Raw genomic sequence first — 23,432 nt, forward strand, 5'->3', positions numbered from 1 at the left:
CTTGCTTTAAATGTATCTCTTTAAATATCAATGGCTTAAATAATAGTTGCAAGAGAGGGAACCTAAATAAATATTTGAAACTGTGTAATTCTCAGATTATATTATTGCAAGAGACTCATTTACTACAATGTGATATAGACAGAGTTAATATTGTTGTGTCTTTCGGCTTTTCCCGGTTAGGGGGTCGCCACAGCGGAACTCCGGTCCGCTAATGATTGGCAGTAGATTTTTACGTGCCGAGTTGCCGGCCCTGATGCACAACCTTCAATGAAGGTATGCCCATTCACACATGTCTCCACACAGAAGACAGTCTAGGTGAGAATCGAGCAGGACAATGTCTTACTGTGAGGCGACAACACTACCACAGCACCACCACTAATAATAAAGTATATTCTCTCCTATCCAGCTCTAATTATTCTCTGAAAAAAATATGATTTTGTGTCTCTCTGTACATAAATCACTGCAGTCGCTGGGTGCAGTAGTTTCAACATTCAGTGCTACTGTTTTTTTTTCTTGAACTACTATGCGATATAAACTTCATAACCATCTATAATACTTTCCAGTAATTCTCTGCTTCGATATTGTAGTATTTTTCCCAACCCCTAATACAGCAGTCTTGCCACATTAGTGAGTCTTTCAATGTACAGACACTCAGCCATAAGTGTATTACACTCAGCAAAGTGATAAGCAACTGTTTCCAGTTCTATTTTAAAGAACCTACATTCATCTGTTTCTTCCACTTGTCCTGTAGCTTTATAAACCAATGTGTACCTAGTCTCTTATCTCGGGCAGCCTGCTTTATCTGTTGCTTCTCCATATCTTGACCCAATGTCCCATCATGGCACAACATTGCCTGTGTCTGAGTTTTCACTATTTCCTTTTCCTTCCCTTGCTGTACAACATAAACTGGACTTTGATATGGGTCTCAAACAAAAGCTCCACAACACTGCCCTGTCATACATACCCTCAGATGCATCCTGCTCTTCCATCATCTGTGGACCCATTGTTCCATTATGTTAAGATACTGCCTGTGTTGGAGTTTTCTCACTAAACCCTTCACTTTGCAGATAGTCCATCACTTCAGTTTCTATTTAACGTCTACCTCACTAACCTCAAAATAACCTCAAAAATGAGGCTGTATTATTAATGTAAAGCAAAAATTAATTTTTAACTAAGCCTGGGTCCTTCCAAAAATAAAAATATCATACATAAAACTTAAATAGATATGCCAACTGTCCATAGAAGTAGAATCCAACACATATTTCTATATACTATACATAACTAAATGTGTATATATGGGGGCATAACTAGCTCCCATAGCTACGTCTTTTGTCTATCTAAAAAATTCACCTTCAAAAGTGATGAAATTGTTACATAAAATAATGTCCATGGGGTCTATATCAGAACACCGAAATCTTAGTTGCCCCTCATTTTCTAAATTTTTATTTGGTATGCTAGAAACTGTACCTAAAGGTTTAAGAGGAGGTTCTTGTGAAACAGAAATTGATAAGAGGAGGTTCTTGTGAAACAGAAATTGAAAAGAAGGAGTTAATGTGACAACTTACATTTAATGCTGCATGTAGACCAGGGCTGAATGAGTACATTCAATAATAGCTATTTTAAAATTAAGAGCAGTTGACTTATAAGATATTTATGTTTTACACATATTTATTTTGTATATTAATTACACTTCTAAAGGACTTTATGTGGTTAGAATGTAATGCTTATGAATTTTCATTGTGTTTTTAGGTACTTGTTCAACTTTTAATTGAAACTATCACATGACTTCCTAATAAAGTACATAATGGTTTTAATTATTGAACTGAATGGTTTTAATGAAGTCCCGCGGTAGAGGGATGAAGGTGCTCCACCATATTTATGTGGGTTTTACAATATATTTATTATTGAAATTACCTTGGCTGTCGTTTTATTTTATTTTTTGTGAGACTGTTTTTTTTGGTGAGCTTGGGTTCTGGTATGGCACTATGTGAGCCTATAATTTGAATGCATATTTTTTTGCTTGAGATTGATGTCGAACATCATTGGCTGCAGCTGCTGTAAGGGCCTCTTGCAGATACATATTTATAATAGCTGTGGAAATCTAGCATTACAGCATGATATTATACATTTATGAATGCTACATCATCTTGTTTTCTACCATTAGCATACACAGAACTTCATACACTAAACAAAAGAAATATATCACAAAAATATACACACCAAGTGAAAGTCATACACAGAACTTCGTTAAGTGGTCATTAGTATATAGCATGGCTTCCCATGATATTATGGCTATTCCACATCATGTAGCTGTGATTGTCTAATCATACATTTGTCCTGTCTCATTACATAAATCTGCTTGCTGCAATGCAGTGTGGTTTTATGAATTCGGCCCTGTGTATATACATATGCATGTAAGGACTGGTGTATATGAAAGGAAAAAAATTGTTGTTGATTTAACCTAAAAATAATGTTCCAAGTTAAATTGAAACTAATTATGCTGTAAACAAAATCATGGCAAATCAGATGTCACCCATTAAATATAATAACTTTAGGTGCTGTAAAGGTTTGGGACAAGCTAAACCTACTATTAACATAAAACTGAAAAACAGTATTTTTTGAAGCAATGGTAATGTGTTACTTGATTTGTTTGTCTTTTTTTCTTTTGCTTTCTATATTATCATTAAATGTCTAATCAGCTAACAATTAGGCTCCCTATTGAAATGTTGACATTTGAAAAACTGGCTAACGGCAAGACAGTAAAAAAAAAGAGAGAAAACACAGGAGAACAGTGAATTTCAAAAATCACTTTTCTCCTTTAAACTTTTTTTGCAGGGGTGGGGAAAGCCCCACTTGCACCACCACACCCCCAGAACTGATATATATATATATATATATATATATATATATATATATATATATATATATATATATATATAGATATATATATATTTATATATATATATATATATATATACACACGTATAGCTATACCAACTCCGAGATTGCCATAGCTCATAGATAATTCAATATTCTAAGAAATGTAAGTCTGATCTTTCAGCCATTCATCTCCATATTTTGGGACTTGCTCTAGCAGCTCTCAACATTTCAAATGGTTACCTTCCAATTATTAGTGTGTAGAACATAACTGATGATCAGTGGTGTTAAATTTCCTAGAAAACATTATTTAGCATGGGTACGAGAAGAGCACAATGGATTTTTGGAATCTCTGAATTTGGATATTTGAATAAAAGTTACTTAATAAAGCAGGTTGAAAATTTGCTGGAAGAATGTTTCTTTTTGAGTGTGTGTGTGTTTGTGTGTGTGCTCATACAGAAGCTCACATATACTTTTTAATTAATTAAATTATCTTTATACTTTTATTAAGCCTGCATTTTCAAAGCTGTAGTCATCTGTTTCCCACAAAGCCTACATTGTGGTATTATTATTATTACAGTCATCACTTGTGGCTAAGAACTTATGACCATGGAATACAAATTATTCATATTACACGATGGCCTCACTGTTTTGCATGTTTTGATTTTTTTTTTTGAAAAATTGGTTGAGAGTCAAAGTCTTTGTCTAGTTATTCAAGCATTTATAAAGTAGAATGAAATAACATTTCTACTGATCCATATGTGTTGGTGTTTTTTTTATTATTTTTTACTGAGGTGTAACATATTTGTAGAAGAGTTGTTTTTCACCTTTACATTATTGTATATATCTTGGTATGAGTTGTGTATGGCGGGCATTCATGTTGCAGTAGGGAGCTCAGCTACCTCAGTTGTATCTGTTTATCATTATCGGGATATTGTATATGACAAGTGCTGTTTTGCAATCAAGTTCATGTCTGTTTCTTCTTACACAATAAAATATATTGTAGACACTACCCCTGGGACCCAATAATGCCTACACCAAGTATATACTAAGAATACACTGTTCTGAGTGAACAGACAACACAGACATAACTCACACCTTCTTCCTTCTAATTTTAGTTTTCCTACCGATATTCCTGCAGCTTTAAATATTGACAGGGATTTGTAAATGTTACCACAAAGTGTAGACTACATGTACACTTAGTGAAATCTTTCTTTGTGACTATAAATCACAAAAAATGTGATAACAATGTTCTTGAATACATATCATGTAAACTTAGTGTAGGCTTTATTGAATCAGGCCTTGCGTTAGATTGATTCATTTATTTGCTTGTTTCTTAAAGGTGGGCTGGTCCAACTATCCTTTTTAGAAATGATGTGAGTTATTCAGTAAAGATTAAGCATTACATAGTGAACTTTATACTTGAAAAAGTGAAATACAGTGCAATTTTCATTTTGGGTAAGTGCAGGAAATGACTACGACAAGAAGGATGAGGAAATGTTTTTTGTGCATAAAGCTTTATATGATTTTTCTTTTTTCTATGCAATGTGATGTCTACTTACTGGATTAATCTGATTTGCTGATATTGTTAATATTGTACTGTGTATATATAATATATGATGGTATGATTTCAATACAAATCCACTACTCTTTTCAATAAGTACAGCAAGATCTGTTACATCCACCTGAGCTTCCACCAGCTTAAGAACATGGGACCATAGTTTAAAGTTTCATCCAAGGGATGGCACAATCAGGAGTGTAACACCTTCCTTATGCTCAACTGCAGTGTTAGTACTGGACAATTTATCCAACTACCTGGTATGGGAAAATAAGCTACAGCCTTCGTATCTACCAGCATGAAAGTAGAATGCACTACCTGTTAAGCTACTGAGACTACTAAACTGCTCAGCAGATCAATAAAAAAGTTGCAGAAAGTGTTTCCAAAACAATAGAGCTTGCAATTGTTTGCTGTAATGACCTGCAGTGAAAGGACACTAAATTCATAGAGTCACAATAAGACAGGATAAAACTGGGAGTTAAAAATACACCTATAAATTAACAGGTTATCAGGAAACAAGGACAGCAAGCTAAAATGAAGTCCTCATTTAAATGCAGCTCCTTTTGGCACAACATATCACAGTGCCAGTATTTCTATATCTAGTCATTCTGGGAACCACTAGACAGTAACTCTGCTGTTTGCTGTTGAGGGGAGCTGATTCCACACACAAATTTTACATGGTTAATATGCTACATCCAGAAGGCAGTGCCACTGGTGCAAAGGGATAAACCCCTAACTAGGGCCAGGGGTATCCGAGTCTGGCTAGTGGCTTAGGTGCTTGAGAGCACCAGTGGCAGGGAAGATGAGCATGTTCATTGTTTGAGAAATGGAAGGAGGGTGAGAACTAGCCAAACACACTTTCACTATCTTTCATGGGAGGGATGTGCGGTTGTTAAACCCACCAAACCACTGCAATGTGGTAGCCCCCTTGCTGAGTGTGTGGAAGGATGCAATCACAAGAGGAGATGACAGCATTGTGGGGTACTGTTGTCACATAGATTACATGTTCACCCATCCAGTGCTGCCATACTTGGGATGTTGGTGGGAGCACAAAGCTGCCTCATTGAGGGTTCCACCTGAATAGCTTGCATCGACTTTGTGAGGAATCCCCAGAGTGGAAAAAATGAATGGACAATGTCTGATGGATAGAAGGATTCATAATCAGCAGACACAGCAGCAAAAATCACCTAGAAAAATGCTGCCACCGGGATGCAGGGCTTAGAAATGGGGTTACGGGTACCTGGTCAGTCTGTGAAATTCCAGCCAGTAAGTCTTCTGTTTGTTGTTGAGAAGCCAAGGGTGCCTCAACATTCATAGAATATCCCAACAAACAACTTTACTGCTTGCTTGTTTCTGGTGGGGGAGGATCAGATGCCATTCAAGGATCATTCAAGATGAGTAGGTATCAGCCGGGATACAGGTACTATAATTAGGGTCAAGAATACCTATCAGTTCTGAGGTGTGTATATTATTTCCTCGAAGTGGCATTCCATCGAACGCCTCTTCATCGACCCTAAAACTGTGAACTTTCAAAATATCGAACCTCCACATAAGCGATTACTTTCCCTTGGAAAGAAATTGCTTGCCCTACAAACACCAACATATAACCACAAACACTACAAAGTGGTGGCCTTCACCCCCCTCACACCCCCCAACATGGGGGACTGTGCCTCCCACAACCCCCTTAACCAAATATACAAACTCTGAAATCGCACTACAGTGGGGAAAACAGCAAACTGATGTTCAAGGTTTTCAAATTTTGCAGTTTCAGGCTCGATGAAGAGGCATTTGATAGAATGCCTCTTCGAGGAAATAATAGGAACCCATTCTGAGAAACTCCAGTCAGTGACTGGACTGGTACTGATGCCAAATGCAGATCCTGCAGATATTGCAAGGTTAATTTATTGCAACCACAATGCTGGCTTAACTTATGATCATGAATGCCTTACCTAGCCTTTGTGAGAAATTCATGTAAAGATAATTTGCTACAGCTAGGGTGCAAGACTTGGAACTGGGATCAAGGCTAACTGATCTCATGAAAGCGTGCACTAGGTGTCTCACATTCATGCATGATGTGTAAGAATGCATGTGTGTGTGTGTGTGTGTGTGTGTGTGTGTGTGTGTGTGTGTGTGTGTGTGTGTGTGTGTGTGTGTGTGTGTGTGTGTGTGTGTGTGTGTGTGTGTGTGTGAATATAGACAGGAAAAGAGACAAATGGGAAATCAAGTTTCTCAGTGGTCTATTTTCTCATGTAACATCCAAATGACCAAGCAGACACTCAGTCATCTAGGACTGTTGCATGGGGAAACTCCCCTCCATATGTGTTTCAGTGACCTCAGGGGATTTTTATTTAAAGTAAAGTAGAAACAGTGCCTTGACATGCCTATGGGTATATGGAGTTTTATACTCCAGGAGAAAATAACTTCATGACTTAAGCAAATGACATCCCAAAAATATATATGTTTTTTATTCAAGTGGCATTTCCACAGCCTGCACTCATCTGACCTTCACTGATATATATATATACATATATATATATATATATATATATATATATATATATACACACACACACACACACACACACACACACACACACACACACACACACACACACACACACACACGAGCACATGCACACTCACACATGTATTGCTATGTGAACTATGCATTGTGTGTGCTATTTAGTGCATTCATGATATATTGCACCTTACTAAGGTTAGCTTTTTTGCATTATATATTTCTAAGGCATAACACTTAGTGTATAGACATTTGTATTAAGAGACTTTATGTCCAGATGAATGCAACAAATACCTTACTTTGAAATCAGGGCCTTATATAATATGGTGAAATTTATAAAATAATGTTATCCCTCCTAAAAACGTTGATAGTGAAAACATTCCCATAAAAAAAAAATGAATTGGAATATAAATTTTCTGTACGAGAGTGGTTGAAACATTATATAAGGAAGATTCTTAATGTGATTTTAAATGAATTGTGAATGACATCATAAAGGAAGTGAATTTTGAAAGTTCATCATGATTTTTTTATAATAAAGTTTGCTTGAGTCACACAGATTTAATTTTTTATTCTCATCACTAGTCAAAAGTATGTATGTTCCATTACTGAAAATAAATTTAATTAGAAAAAAATCACATTTCCAGGAATTTCTGTGGCACTTTAGTGAGCTTCATCCTGTAGTTCTAGGTTTGACTTCCTCAATCTCTGTTTAGCTACTATATGACCCTAAGTAAGATACTTAATCAGATTCTGTGCTGCCCCAAAATGGGCTCTTGTGCCTAATGGGCTTACCTTGTTAACATACAAAAATAAAACTAAAAAAGAACGAATAATTAAGATATAAAAAATGACAATATAGTTTATGCCATTTTCTAATGTGTATGAAACTATATTATGAACTACTTGAATCCCTTTGAATTAAAACATATTAATAAATCACTCCTATTTCTTTTTTAGGTCATTTTTCAGTGTAATTCTTTCCTCTCATCACAATCAGTAGATGAAGTTACAGGTTACTCCTGCCTCTGTAAACTGATAACCTTCCCTTGTCAAGTTATACGTAGCAGAGGTACAGCTCTTCTGTTGCAGCTTATACTGCTGCACAGGATAGCAGGGTGTTCTAAATGGCTTTTTCTCTACTAATCCCAAGCTGCTTTTAAAAGCTAACCCATGCAAGGCTACAGTATATCCTATTGCTGGAATGGCTAGCAATGAAACTGAAAAGACATCAAAGACTGAAGATAACATAAGTGTAAGTAAACTTCTATTTTATATAAATATGCAAGTATGGTTCTCTGAAGATGAATAAACTTTGTAGATAATATTTATGTCACTGCAGCAGTCTTCTTCCAACATTGGTTCAGATCTGTAACAAAACATATTTTAATTGAGGATAAATATGCACAGTTTATTAGGAAATTATATCCTGTTGTCTTTTGTGTTCAGGTTTAACCAAGCTTTTGCACAGTCAGTGAGCACTGTGATCCCTGGAAGCAGTTGCTGCAATGATTGCCAGGAACTAATATCTCTGGAATTCTTGAATGAATGAATGAATGAATGAATGAATGAAGTCTTTTAATTGAGCTCTGATATCGTAGTCATAACGACTTTTCTAAGCATTAAATATTGTAAAAGTCATTCTGTTAAAAGTGCCGCAGTAGTGCATTCCTGCCAGTTAGACTTAGTTACCATTAATTATTGAATACACCTGCAATGAAACTTAAAACGCACTGAGCATAAAGAAACTATTTTGTCTTATATTTCAGACAGCATTGTGTTATGTGTCATCATGTAAAAGGATGCTTTTCTTTCCTTGGGTCTTGTTTATGTTCCATTATAAATATTAGCTAAGTGTTTTAGCATTTCACCTAATCTATGCACAAGAAACTGTCAGCTGTACAAAGCTAACAGTAAGAAGCAAAAATAACATATTCTGTAATGACAGACAGCACAGACTATGAACATAAAAAATCAGTTTTAAATAGATGAGATAAAACCTGTAAGGTACACATTACAAATATATGATTCATACCTTCACAGCAGATAAAGCTATATTATAGTCTTTTTACATATATATTTTATTAATGATGTCACACTAAACCATTTTCTATTGCCCAGGTGTAATGTACCAGCTAAGGGCATTGGCTAGGCTAAATGGCTATCAGGGTGACCTGTCAGATGAATCATAGGCAAGTAATTAAAGTACTACTTGATTCCATGGAATTTACTTACTAGTGTAACAATATTTTACTGTGTCCACTCGTTAGATACCAACTTCTTTAAATCGTAATATCAAATTCAGTAAAACACTATACCTAGACCAACTCAAAGTCTCTTAACTCTGAAAGTCAGTACAGCTAATTTCATTATTTTTTTACTAGTAAGTGGTCACATTGCTAACTCATCCAAATGTGACATACGTGCTACAGGGTGTCGACCTCATCCTTCAGTACTCAATAAGTTTTTCTATAACTGCATATCACTGACCTTCCTTCAGCATTTCATGTATTGTTTCTCAGTAATATGTAAAGGTTATACCTCAGCCTTTTAGTTCAGTTCTCTTCCTTGGATGTTTACAGGTAGTATATAGTCACTGTTTCTAAGGATGAAGGCAGGGTGTGCAATTATGCTCTGGGTCTTTCCACCTCAGTATAACATTACTTTCTACTGCTGTTGTGGAGTTTATTCTACTAACTGAATTCTTTATGCACTTATAAATATTGTTATTCCTCCCTCCACTTAGGAGAGCCGTGGCTGGATACCCCAGTCTCTCTTTTCCCAGGTAGTCCTTTAATGCCCTTAATATAGTCATAAATCCTGGCTTTTATTTGAAGGGTGATAATTAAATCACTGTGCTGTTGGATTAATCCTGAGTTAGTGACAGGATATTATGATTTTTATATATTTACTTATATGTGTAGGTATGTGTATATGTGTTTTTACTTATATTTAATCAAACTGGTCGTGTTAGGCAGAACCTATTTAATTCAGACAGAAAAAAATACAGGAAAACAATAAAGCAGACATGTAGAAGTACAAAAGCAGAAGGAAAGAATATTAAAACTAATTAAAAATGAAACAATGTGAAAACATGAAGTGAAATGAAATCAGTATGTTAAATAACAGTTAAGTACAAGAAGTGACAACACACAACAGATGCACCAGAAAGGGTATTATAAAAGTAAAATATGCTGAGTATTTTCAGATATGTTAAAAGACAATTGTTGTAGTTGGCATAGCTAACAGATGAGTGCTGGAGAGCTGTTATGTGTATACACACCATTAGCAATAAATACACAACACAAGTTATAGCAGTCTCGTGTATAATTATGCAGACTAATGATTGTTCCTCAAACGACATATGCATCTAATTGTTAGTTGCTTCTCAAGGCCACGGTCTAATAGAATGTGACACTCATTAAGAGAACTTCATTATCTTTCAGAAATGTGTGCTGGTTATGTGATGGCTGTTTCACTGGTGGTCTGTTGATGTTATCTTGGGAGTTCTGTTTGATGTTAACAATGTCTGATGGCAGATGCAGTTAAACAGAATGAAAACCCACTGTGGTATAACCATGATAAGAAGTATATATGACTGGTTAATAATAGTCAAGATGGACAACTGATATCATATGTACAAATATACAGTTTGATTAAAGTCTTATAAATGTTACATCCTCAGAAGAAATGATCAAACACAGAGAAGAGATGACATATGCCATAAAGCAGTTACATAGTATTGAATGAAGGAAAAGTAAGTACTGATAACTGGTGATTGTGTCAAAGGGATATTGGGTTATATTTATAGTCTGGGGTTTCACACGTGTGAAGAGGTTATCTGAGAAGAGTGCCACTAGGCCTGTATGCAACTGCAGTAAGTGCAGATTATTTGCACTGACTAAGGAAATGCAAAGACATTTTGATAAACATTCCTACTTATAGCAAAAGAGTATAGTACCTTAAGATAAGCATAAAAATATATGAAGGACTGTGTGAAATCCGCAGGTTTGTATAACTTTGTACATACTTGGATATTGTGGATGAACAAGCAGTCATGTTTGACAGACTTAGGGCAAGTGGTAGAATCTGCAACCTTTATTATTAATATTTAAAAAGGAGGATTTAATATGTTGTATATAAGCATATTCTTATGTGGGTACCCTGTTGTTTTCACTAAAAAGTGGAAAGACAGAGATAGGGAAGATTGAAAAAGGAGAGAGGAAAGAGGGAAAGACAGCAGGAGCACATCAAGAGGGTTATGCTGGAGGAGGTGGGACTGGAGGGGTTCTGCATTTTTGCTGGGGGATCGATCCCTCTATTTTTTCAAAATGTTTTTCATATAAGAGGGTAGCATGAGTGAGAAAGAGGTAGGAGGGTGTAGGTGACAGGATAAGGAAAAGCAGAAGGTGAAGAGGAGTGGCATTCAGCAGCAATCTCCAGTCCACAAGGCCTCAAACATTTGCATTGTCAGGAGGATCCAGATGTTGAGGGAACATGGACTTGTGATGGAGCTGTGGTCAGTGGAACAATAAGCCTTCTACCCATTGAAGTGAAGCCTTGATTGTCTGAAGCCTTCCATCTACAACATGCTCCACCACCATCATAGGTAAATTAGAACTAGACTAGCTGCCCTTGTGGGACATTTTAAGCCTAGCCAATTTCCTTTTCAAAGGTGAGAATCAAACCAAGTATTTTCTGTCTGTGAGGTAAACACCTTAACCATTATGCCAATCCCTGCTCCTATTTGTTTTAATGCTTTTACTAGGTTCATGGATGAATACCAGGCTACTGCCTTAAAGGGCCATTTTAAGCCTAGCTAATAACCTGAAGTCAGAATCAAACTCTGCAACTTGTGTTTACCAGGTGAGGATCTTAACCATTATGCCAAGCCCACACATATCTTCAACCAATTCCAAAGCCCCCCATTCAGTGACGGTTGCCATATTGCCACATGCCAGGGTGCTTACAAGGCTGGTGTCATTGCCCATTCCTGTGAGGATATCCCTAACTAAGCAGAGGGTGAACGTTCCCTAACCTGGGAGGTACGTGACAATATATTTTATACATTACTTTTGAAATATAATTACTTATTAGCTTCAGTTTTACTGATACCCAAAAGAATAATATATATGCCCTGGCATTATAAGATGTGTGCACAGATAAAATTCAGTGATATGTTTTACACACACACACACACACACACACACACACACACACACACACACACACACACACACACACACACACACACACACACACACATGCCTATAGCATACTAGTTTTGTACTTATTTCAGCAAATAGAAATACATTGTGCAACAGTGGTACTGTCACACCAGATCAGTGACTGCTGTTTAGCAGTCATCAGACATCAGTAAGTCAGGGTAAGTCACTTTTATTTATCTTATTGAAGAGTAATGCATAGAAGTCACTGTCCCCGAATTCACAGTTCATCCCTGATGTTGCTCATAATTTTGCTCTGTCCTTCATTAAAAGTTTGATTGGCTGGTAAATCATTTAGGATTACAGACAGTCAATAAATCCAGACATCAGAGTTTTATGCTTCTTTTTGTCTAAAAAGTACCTGTTGATGCAAACAGTGTTGTTCTATTAGCTTTTTAAGTGTATTAGAGTAATATTTAAAACGTGATTCTGATTTTGAGCCTTTATTCTGCTATTATTTTCAGCTTTGCCTAGAATTCTTGAGCAAAGAAGTTGAGAATTATAGTATTTGGTTCTGCAGGCATTTATAAAATTCTCTGAAAGACAAAAATGTTCCTGAAGATTAGCAGCATCAACCCTTCTTAAAATCCAAGGTCTGTACTGAGATCAGTCACTCTGGGCTGATGAGCTCTCTAGTGTTTACCTTTTGCTCATGTTCATTTTCAGCTTTATATTAACAGGGTCATATCACAGCCCTGTTCAGCTTGAAGAGCATAATCAGGAAATTAATATATTTTTTCTTCTCATTTTCCCCAACCAGCAGCAGCTTTTGTAGGGCTCTCACATATTCAAGCACGATTAAGGGGGCACCCTGCAGCCATAGGTATTGCAGGAACCTAAAGCTAACTATGTTGTTAGTTTTAGTGGACATAATGTCCATCAGCTGGGTTTAACTAAGAGAGGAGCAGTATTTCAGTGGTAAAATATTTAATAGAATTGTGAAACTGTTACTTGATAAAACACTGTTACTATAACTAATAACAATAGAGTATAACACCCCATTCAGCATGCACTGTACAAAGCATGTGCAGCATTTGGAGAGACCTCAGAGGTTTCTAACAGAGAAGATCAAGGACTCCAGCACATGCCATACACAGACCAGCTAAAGTCCCTGTCACTTTACTCTGTATCATATAGACTTCTTTGGGGAGATGTATGCCTGGCATACAGAGCAATCTCAGATCCAAACCTAATAAACTTGCTGCATATCTGTAAATCAAAGGGGCTAGGGCCACCTGTTCCAGGGACCTAAATATGGCCTGCAACTTAAATAGGGCATGCTGGAGGGACATATTTATCTCCCCGTTGCTGCCATGTCTTTGGAGTAGGCTACCTATTCATGTGAAACAGAGCATCTCTATGACAATGTTCTAAAGGAACCTGGACAAGTGGATGGGGCACCATAAATTCTTACTGGGAATAGTGCCCACAACCCTCCTGGGCATGGACAATCATTACTAAATGCAATCTTGGGTATTAATTAACATTTCTATGGCATTACATTGGGATGAAACTGTTAGTCTTGAAATGACCTCCCAGTCGATAACCTAGTAATCCCCTATGATCCTATATTCAAATTCTCATACTGTGTTAATATTTCCTTTAATGCAAGTTATAAATAGTAGGACTGTATCTTCCTTCAAATTGTTGCACTTTTACTTGAGTGCACTGCACAGCTTGTCTGTTGGGGGGAGGGGTGCTGTCCGGAATCTTTCTATACACTTTCAGTCTAGGTTCTACTTAAAACTGTTGTAGTTTGTATACCAAAGCTGCCGTTTCATGTAATGTAGCAGTTTATGAATTTCTTCATATAGAAACAGAATCTGTACACCCACAGAAAAATGTAGCAATCGAGGGACATTTTCACTTCCTTTCAATTCAACTTTCATTAAATAAAACATAATACTGTTATAGATGGATGCAGTGCATATACTTCAGGACAACAATGTGTGCTTTAATAAATTTCTGCTTAATAAATGTAAATATATACAGGGATTGTTTAAAAATGTATACAGAAGTAATACAACTCTTCATTTCTCAGTAATCTACATACTGGTTATTTACATAACACAGCGACCTCCATTCCCCTCCCCAGCCTAATCTGACTAGGGTCTGGTGCCTGACTGAGAGTTCAGTCATGTTGTACATGCAATTAATATTGTACAAGAAATGACAGTCTTATACAATTACCATACTAATAAATATTTTCTGGCCTACACAAAGAAAATACTTTCTTTACAAAAACTGTCTGCGTATATTTCAACTACTAAGGTAATATAAGCTGTAAATGAAATTATGTGACAATGCAAATATATTTTTCTTTGTGTATAAACATTTATGTACATGAAAAAATAGTTGTAAGTGTACTCATGTGGCTGTATATCTGTAATTTATAGACATATATATGCATACTTATATTTCTTTAATCACACATTTACATTTGTATTTTTACAGAGAATTATATTATCACATAAACATTTCATATATTTGTAATGCAGATGCAGCTCTGTGTTCAAATATGTACCTTTTTTGCATTACTATAATAACGTTATCGATAAATATTTGCAGTCACGCATACTTCTTCTAGCATATACCTTCAATTATGCTACCTTCTAATAGTTTAATTTTTAAACCTTTGTTTAATATGACCAAAACAATTACAAAAAAATTACTTAGTGTAGAAATCTAGCCTTCTTGCCACTGCCTGTTCAACTCACTCAGCTAACTTGTTGGGCCTACACTCCTGTAGGCCATTGTACCCAAGTCTGCACTCTGGGTCAGAACAGGTGATCCCTGTCAGGGTCGACAGCTGTTCACCCAACTCTTGCCAGATGTCTATCTTTTTCTAGTCAGACCCTTTAACTCACCTCTGGATCTTATCGCTGTATGAATCACTCAGAAGGCAGATAATTATTTGGTCTCTATATTTGATCAGCTAGTAGTGTGGCCTCATACCTCCGCAACTGCTGCCATCACTAAAAATGTTGGTACAAAATGAAGAAGGTATGAGCAGGGCTGTAGTTCACAGGTTTAGAACCACTCCTTCTGGTTTATGACATCAGCCTAACAAACCTATTAAACCAGCGGAGGCATTAAACCTGGTAATGTTATCATTGGCTTGTCTGGTCTTACCAAAAATGCTTTTCCACCTACATTTTTTAAGGAATAAATTCATATTTCATTTATATGATTGATAAAAGTCATTAACAAAATCATCAGTTTACTTATCTTACTTACAATTGCTACTGCTGCTGTGCATTGCTTTTGAGACCTTGTGGAGTATTACACCTGAATGTCATTTACACATTCCTGATGGCAATAGCAGTAATTTTTTTTTCTTTTTTTGGGGGGGAGTGTTTTTTGCAGAAATAAATATTGCTGTGTTTGTGAGACTGAGGCTATCTGCTTGTTCATGCTTCATTATAGAGACACCTGAGGAGCGGGGAATGCTGTGAACTTTGATGCTCTCATTCATTTTATCACAAGACTGTATTCATGAGAAACCAAGACCGAGTTACACAGATTAGTTGCTGTACACATTTGTGTATTACTGTGATTCATAGAGATAAATGTAAAAGGGCCTAATTTGCATGCAAGACACATTAATGACCATGAACGTATGAGAATAATTTTAACATTTCCATATTACCTTGACAATAATTGAGTTAGGTGGCAAATGATTTAGGGAACTGCAAACTTTTTAAAGTAAGAAAAAACAAAAGAAATATTGCAAATGAATACAAAACAGTTCAGAATGATGTAAGATGATTGAGTCTACTTTGAGAAATGCTTATTTTACTGTAAAGCTATCATTTATGAATGGAAGAGCATTACTGCAGCAGTGGAAATGATCAGTGATCACTGAGAAAATATTTCACTCTGGTGTCATTTAGTGACTGTGCATACATGGTAGAAATCCAGTAGTTTATTTGTGAATTACTGAAGTGCCAAGGATGTGCTGTTGGTTCAACATGCATGTGTCATTTCCAGGAGATTTTTGGAGTGTCACTCCTGAATGAAAAATTACAGAATTATGAATAAAACAAAATGGTAGGGCTTAGGGGAAGGATGGGTCTGTTACCTGCTTGCCTTATTATTGTGAATATATTCACGATTATGCAAACATAACTTCACTTCAACTTTACTTGGCTGGACTTTGACTCTGCATGTGTATATAATTATGGGGTTTGTGTCATCTAACTCTTTTTCATGAGGATGGGAAGCATACTTTCATTGTTGTGTTGTTTGACTTATGTCAAAAGTTTTTTGTGAATGACTGGCATATTTTATGTGCAGTAAAGATGCAAAATAAGGGATCAAGGCAGAGAAAGAACAACTTTCACCATGAGTGAAACCACATCTGCATGGCAGCCCCTAAGATATATGGCAAAAGTCTGTTTGGTAAAGGGGGGGGGCAAACAAGCTGAGACGGCAAAAGTCTGGAATCAAGTTGTTATAGGTATTAATGCAGTTGGTGAAAGAAACCGCACATTATCACAGTGCAAGCAGAGAGCAAATTGCAGAATGCATTTGTCCATTTTAGTACTACGGGTGCCTTCAATAGTTATCCCTTTAACACCAGATAAGAAATACCTGCGCTGCATTTCAGCAAAGAGTATATTGCAGAATGCATTTGTCCATTACAGTACTTGGGGGTGCCTTCAATAGTTATCCCTTTAACACTAGATAAGAAATACCTCAGCTCCATTCATGGAGATACTGTGACACAGAAGATGATGGCAATGGAATAATCAAAGGTAGTGTGGACACTGGCTATTATTAATGTCTGTAGCAGCAACACACATCTACTCAGAATCGTTGGTTTAAAAACAGTAACATATATTTATATAGAGAATTGAATGCTGACATGGAATGATTACATTGAACACACAAAAATTACTATTATCAGGTAACCCTTCCACATCTGCACAAAATGGCAATGAAAGCAGCTTACATGGTAAGTGTCTCCCATATCTCCTTACTCAGCAGACAGCAGCATATGCTACTTCATTAGTGATACTGTTTTCAAATAATTTTTTGCAGAGTCAGCAGCAAAAACAAACTGTTCTACTATACCAATAAATTTGGAGGATGTCAACAGCAGAATGTCTGTTGAAGATGATGATGATGGTAACATAGCTATATTATAGCAATAACCCACGCCTGGGTGTGGGTAATGCTGGATTTACCCACGGTTAGTGTGGTTTGGTCATGAGGGCGAAGCCCGAGTGACCAAACAAAGCCAACCGTGGGTAAATCCAGCATTACCCACACCCAGAAGTGGGTTATTGCTATTATACAGTGACATTATTTAAGAAAAAAATAATTAATTTTCTTAAACAATGGCATTGAATAATGCCTCCTTGCCGCTCTTCCGCAGCTGTCTGGTATTCTGCGGCAGTTCTGATGTACTGCGCTTGCCTATGCCTATGCAGTACATCAGAGCTGTGGGCAAAAGCAACGGAGAAAGCAAGATCTCCTTTGCTTTTTACAAACTGTTTTGCTATGTTAAATGGGTTTAACATAGCGAGACAGCTTTAAAAAAAAGCTTGACTGTATGGCTTTGATTTTGAGTGATGAGATTATTCATATACATGACAAATCTACCTTAAGCTCATTCATGACTCCACCAGATCTAAGATAATCTGAACTTTTTTGAATAATAATCTGCCACAGGTTATATGTGTACCAACCAAAGTGCAGAACTGCATAGTCTGTGTATGGATATTCATTATATTAATACCAGCTATTGTTTGGTTCATTCCCTACTGGAAAGTAATTACGTCATTATTAAGCCACTGGGGGTGTACAAGCCAGTGCATTTCTTTGTGCTGGTCCCAAGCCTGGATAAATGGGGAGGGTTGCGTCAGGAAGGGCATCCGGCATAAAAATTCTGCCACATCACTTATGGCGCAAAAGTTTCATATTTCCATACCGGATCGGTCGAGGCCCGGGTTAATAACGACCGCCACCAGTACTGTTAGCCAACAGGGTGCTGGCGGAAATTGGGCTACTGTTGGCCGAAGGAGAAGAGGAGGGCGAAGGCATGCAAGAAGGCAGGAAGAGAGGAGGAAGGTTAGGAGTGTAGCAGTGAGGGTAGGAACTTTGAATGTTGGCAGTATGACTGGTATAGGAAAAGAGCTAGCTGATATGATGGAGAGAAGGAAGGTTGATATATTGTGCGTGCAAGAGACCAGATGGAAGGGAAGTAAGGCCAGGTGTTTAGGAAATGGGTTCAAATTGTTCTATCATGGTGTGGATGGCAGGAGAAATGGGGTAGGGGTTATACTAAAGGAACAATATGCCAAGAGTGTTTTAGACGTGAAGAGAGTGTCTGACAGAGTGATGTTTATGAAGCTCGAAATTGATGGTGTAATGATGAATGTTGTTAGTGCATATGCTCCACAAGTTGGGTGTGCGATGGATGAGAAAGAGAAATTTTGGAGTGAGTTGGATGAAGTTCTGGTGAGTGTACCCAAGGGTGAGAGACTAGTGATTGGAGCGGACTTTAATGGGCATGTTGGTGAAGTGAAGAGAGGGGATGAGGAAGTGATGGGTAGGTATGGTGTTAAGGAGAGGAATGCAGAAGGTCAGATGATTGTGGATTTTGCGAAAAGGATGGACATGGCTGTGGTGAATAATTATTTTAAGAAGAGGGAGGAGCATAGGGTGATGTACAAGAGTGGAGGAAGATGCACACAGGTGGATTATATCATATGTAGGAGGGCCAGTCTGAAGGAGATTGGAGACTGTAAAGTGGTGGCAGGGGAAAGTGTAGATAAGTAGCATAGAATGGTGGTCTGTAGGATGACGTTGGTGATCAAGAAGAGGAGGAGGAGTGTGAAAGCAGTGCCAAGGATTAAATGGTGGAAGTTAAAAAAGGGTGATTGTGAAGTGGAGTTTAGGGAAGAGTAAAAACAGGCACTGGGAGGCAGTGGAGAGTTACCAAATAGCTGGGTAACTACAGCAGAACTAGTAAGGGAGACTGCTAGAATGGTGCTTGGTGTGACATCTGAACAGAGGAAGGAGGACAAGGAGACCTGGTGGTGGAATGAGAAAGTACAGGAGAGTATACAGAGGAAGAGGCTGGCGAAGAAGAAGTGGGATTGTCAAAGAGATGAAGAAAGTAGACATGGGTATAAGGAGATGAGGTGCATGGCAAAGAGAGAGGTGGCGAAAGCTAAGGATAAGGCGTATGGAGAGTTGTATGAGAGATTGGATACTAAAGAGGGAGAAAAGGACCTGTACCGATTGGCTAGACAGAGGGACAGAGCTGGGAAAGATGTGCAACAAGTAAGGGTGATAAAGGATAGTGAGGGAAAGGTACTCACAAGAGAGGAGAGTGTGTTGAGTAGATGGAAAGAGTATTTTGAGAGGCTGATGAATGAAGAGAATGAGAGAGAGAGAAGGTTGGATGATGTGGGGATAGTGAATCAGGAAGTGAAACAGATTAGCAAGGAGGAAGTAAGGACAGCTATGAAGAGGATGAAGAATGGAAAGGCTGTTGGCCCAGATGACATCCCAATGGAAGCATGGAGGTGCTTAGGAGAAATGGCAGTGGAATTTTTAACATGAAATTTTGGAAAGTCAGAGGATGCCTGAGGAGTGGAGAAAAAGTGTTTTGGTACCTATCTTTAAGAATAAGGGTGATGTTCAGAGCTGCAGTAACTACAGAGGGATAAAACTGATCAGTCACAGCTTGAAGTTATGGGAAAGAGTAGTAGAAGCTAGGTTAAGAAGGGAGGTGATGATTAGTGATCAGCAGTATGGTTTCATGCCAGGCAAGAGCACTAGAGATGCAATGTTTGCTCTGTGTTATTGGAGAAATACAGAGAAGGTCAGAAGGAGTTGCATTCTGTCTTTGTAGACTTGGAGAAAGTATATGACAGGGTGCCTAGAGAAGAGTTGTGGTATTGTATGAGGTAGTCGGAGTGGCAGAGAAGTATGTAAGAGTGGTACAGGATATGTACGAGGGTAGTGGTACAGGATATGTACGAGGGTAGTGTGACATTGGTGAGGACTGCAGTGGGAGTGACAGATCCGTTTAAGGTGGAGGTGGGATTACATCAAGGATCAGCTCTGAGTCCTTTATTATTTGCAGTGGTGATGGTCAGGTTGACAGATGAGATCAGACAGGAGGCCCCGTGGACAATGATGTTTGCAGATGACATTGTGATCTGTAGTGAAAGTAGGAATCAGGTTGAGGAGACTCTGGAGAGGTGGAGATATGCTCTAGAGAGCAGGGGAATGAAGGTCAGCAAGGCTAAGACAGAATATATGTATGTAAATGAGAGGGAAGGTAGAGGAATGATGAGGATGCAGGGAGTAAAGTTGGTAAAGGTGGACGAGTTTAAGTACTTGGGATCAACAGTTCACAGTAATGGTGAATGTGGAAGAGAGGTGAAGAAGAGAGTACAGGCAGGGTGGAATGGGTGGAGAAGAGTGTCAGGAGTGATTTGTGACAGACGGGTACCAGTAAGAGTGAAAGGGAAGGCCTACAAGAGGGTAGTGAGACCAGCTATGTTATATGGGTTGGAGACAGTGGCATTGACAAAAAGGCAGGAGTCAGAGATGGATGTGGCAGAGTTAAAAATGTTAAGATTTGCATTCGGTGTGACTAGGATGGATAGGATTAGGAATCAGTATATTAGAGGGTCAGCTCATGTTGGACAGTTTGGAGACAAAGCAAGAGAGACGAGATTGCATTGGTTTGGACATGTGCTGAGGAGGGATGATGGGTATATTGGGAAAAAGATGCTAAGGATGGAGCTGCCAGGTAAGAGGAAAAGAGGAAGGCCTAAGATAAGGTTTATGGATGTGGTGAGAGAGGACATGCAGGCGGTTGGTGTGACAGAGCAAGATCCAGAGGATAGGAAGAAATGGAAAGAGATGATCCGCTGTGGCGACCCCTAACGGGAAAAGCCAAAAGATGATGATGATTAAGGTTTGAACTGGTATTGACTGCAATGTATTAAATCCAGTGTTAGTATCTGAAGCTACGCAGTTTCCAAATCAACAACAAATTAAGTGTTGGCTCAAGTTAAGTGGCATTCTAGCCCGAATACTTGCAATAGTCATTCTGTATGAGAGCTAGTAACGAATAATCTGGACTTAGGGAGGAAAACTGTAGTGGTAACCAAAAGCCAAAAAAGTGCATTGAGTAATATCACATTATTTTGGAAGCTTATTAATAAAATGATACATTATAGAAAATGGAAATGAACTGATCATCCAATTTAAAAGAAAACATACAATTCATTATAGAAAAAAATAAGCATTCATTCAAGGTCAGTGAAAAGGTTTTTAAAGAAAGTTTGGTTTTTAAGACGTAATGATAGCAAGATAATTTTTTTTCAAAATGTATCAGTGATGGGAAATCATATGATAGTACAGTACTTAACTTATGATAAGCACTTCATAAGAAATGCTATACATTCCAGGAAATATCAAAAACACTTCCTGAATATTTTTGCTCAGAATGCAGATATTCTCACTCTTCTGATTTCCAGGTTAATGTTTTAACCTGCTCTAATGCTAGTTTAGATATCCGGGACACCGAGAACTTACAACCATGTATAGATGCTCTGTTGTTACTAAGAGCACTTCTAAAACAAAACAGAGTTAAGGCAGTTTATAAACATATTGTTAGAACTTCACAGACAGAATTAAAAGTATTTCATGGATACTATTGTTTCTGTAGATTAGAAAACTGCACTTATTAGGATTTTACATAAAAACAAAGGCGAAAAAGTCCAACATAGAATTTACAGACCAATGTCATTATTATCCTGTTTTGTTAGTCTAATGAAGAAAGCCATACTAGACAAGCTGTCATTTGAAGTGTAAGTAAAAGAATCTCTTGTAACTACATGAATTTGCATTTGCCAAAAAACATTCAACAACTTCTTGAAAACACTTCTTTTATCAGAATGTTATGGGTTATGGCAGCTGTAGAGAAATTAATTTACATAAATGTAATTTATGTGAATTTCTCTAGTACCTTCAATAATGTTAGCAATCAAAATGTACTTACGCCAGGATTCATGAAGCTTGCGCCAGGTGCAGGTGTAATGTTGGCATTCCAACACCAAATATGGCCGGCGAGCGATCCAGGTACGAGCTGTTTCCACATGCACTACCTGCGTACGCTACGCCCGCATAGCTCCCAGCCCCTGTATGCTAATTACCCTATTTGTAGCAGTGAAGCATGCAAATGAAGGTATTTAGTGATCCAGGAAGTGGTGAAGGCGTAGTGTAAGCATGCAGAAATGTAAACCGTAAAAAATGGTTTACATTTTTACAAACATAAAATCGGAGCCATGACAGCCGACCAAACACATGTATTATATTGTTAAATATATAGCCATTGGCATAAAAATGTACACAATATAAAAAGAACATTACATTTTTTTTTCGCACTATTGCGCAGTTTAAACGCAGGGCAGCGGCACGCAAATGGGATCGCAAGGAAAATAGAAAAATATAGAATAAAACTGCAGTGTAACACATATCATGATTTCCCCATAATAGTCAATGGCAGGCAAGTTGCACCACACCATGGTGCAAGGGTTGCTAAGGGGCTGTGACAGTGTTTTGCATGGTAGCTAGGAATTATTAGTCAATGCCATGCAAATGAAAGGAGTAATAGTGAATCACAGATTCCCCGCTGGTGTAAGGATGCACCTCACAGTGTAGCGTTATAACACCGAGGTGTGCCCTTGAGATAAAAATGACATCAAGAGAGGGGTGTGTCACCTTTGCTGTAAGCAGACTGGAGCATTGCTAATCCATTTTCCCATAGCTAAGCAAAGCTGCAGGAAAGGGTGTGTTGAACTGGCTATAGCTTTGCTTAGCTGAGAGCACACAAGGTAACCGAGTATGTATGTGAACGGAGATTAAAACGCGCTTAAACGGGTTTGCGTGGCGAGCACTGGAGCTGAAACAGGAAGGATTTAGGAAAAAAATAAGGAAATGCTGCAGCAGGGAAATTGGAGTACAAATAACTAATTAACACCTAGGAACCTACAGTGGGCTATTGACAACAGCTAACAAGGCTGCAAACAGCTACCTGCAGAACAAGAAAGGGGAGGGGCTGTACTGCAAAGAAAACAGTAAAGTGTCACAGCAGAACAAAACAGAATTGCATTATATCAGCTACAAAACACAGTTTGCAACACATGACTGGGTAGGGAAAGTACAAAACAAGAAAGTTGGCAGGTGGATGCATGCCTGACAATGGGAGGGGATACAGGTTTAA

At 37.8% G+C, this 23,432-nt stretch overlaps 1 protein-coding gene across 1 annotated transcript in view; it reads left to right on the forward strand.

The window, feature by feature from the left end:
- The first annotated feature begins 8,056 nt into the window (after positions 1-8,056).
- The window catches only part of TMPRSS7 (transmembrane serine protease 7), a 616,461-nt gene continuing 601,085 nt past the window's right edge, over positions 8,057-23,432 (forward strand). Inside the window, exon 1 of the mRNA XM_044072510.1 lies at positions 8,057-8,205. Within this exon, the coding sequence (XP_043928445.1) occupies positions 8,155-8,205 (51 nt within the window). The 5' untranslated portion in view covers positions 8,057-8,154. The remainder of the gene's footprint in view (positions 8,206-23,432) is intronic.

This window comes from Protopterus annectens, chromosome 5.part0, assembly GCF_019279795.1.
Source record: "Protopterus annectens isolate FY-2018-M chromosome 5.part0, PAN1.0, whole genome shotgun sequence".
NCBI classification, from domain to species: Eukaryota; Metazoa; Chordata; order Ceratodontiformes; family Protopteridae; genus Protopterus; species Protopterus annectens.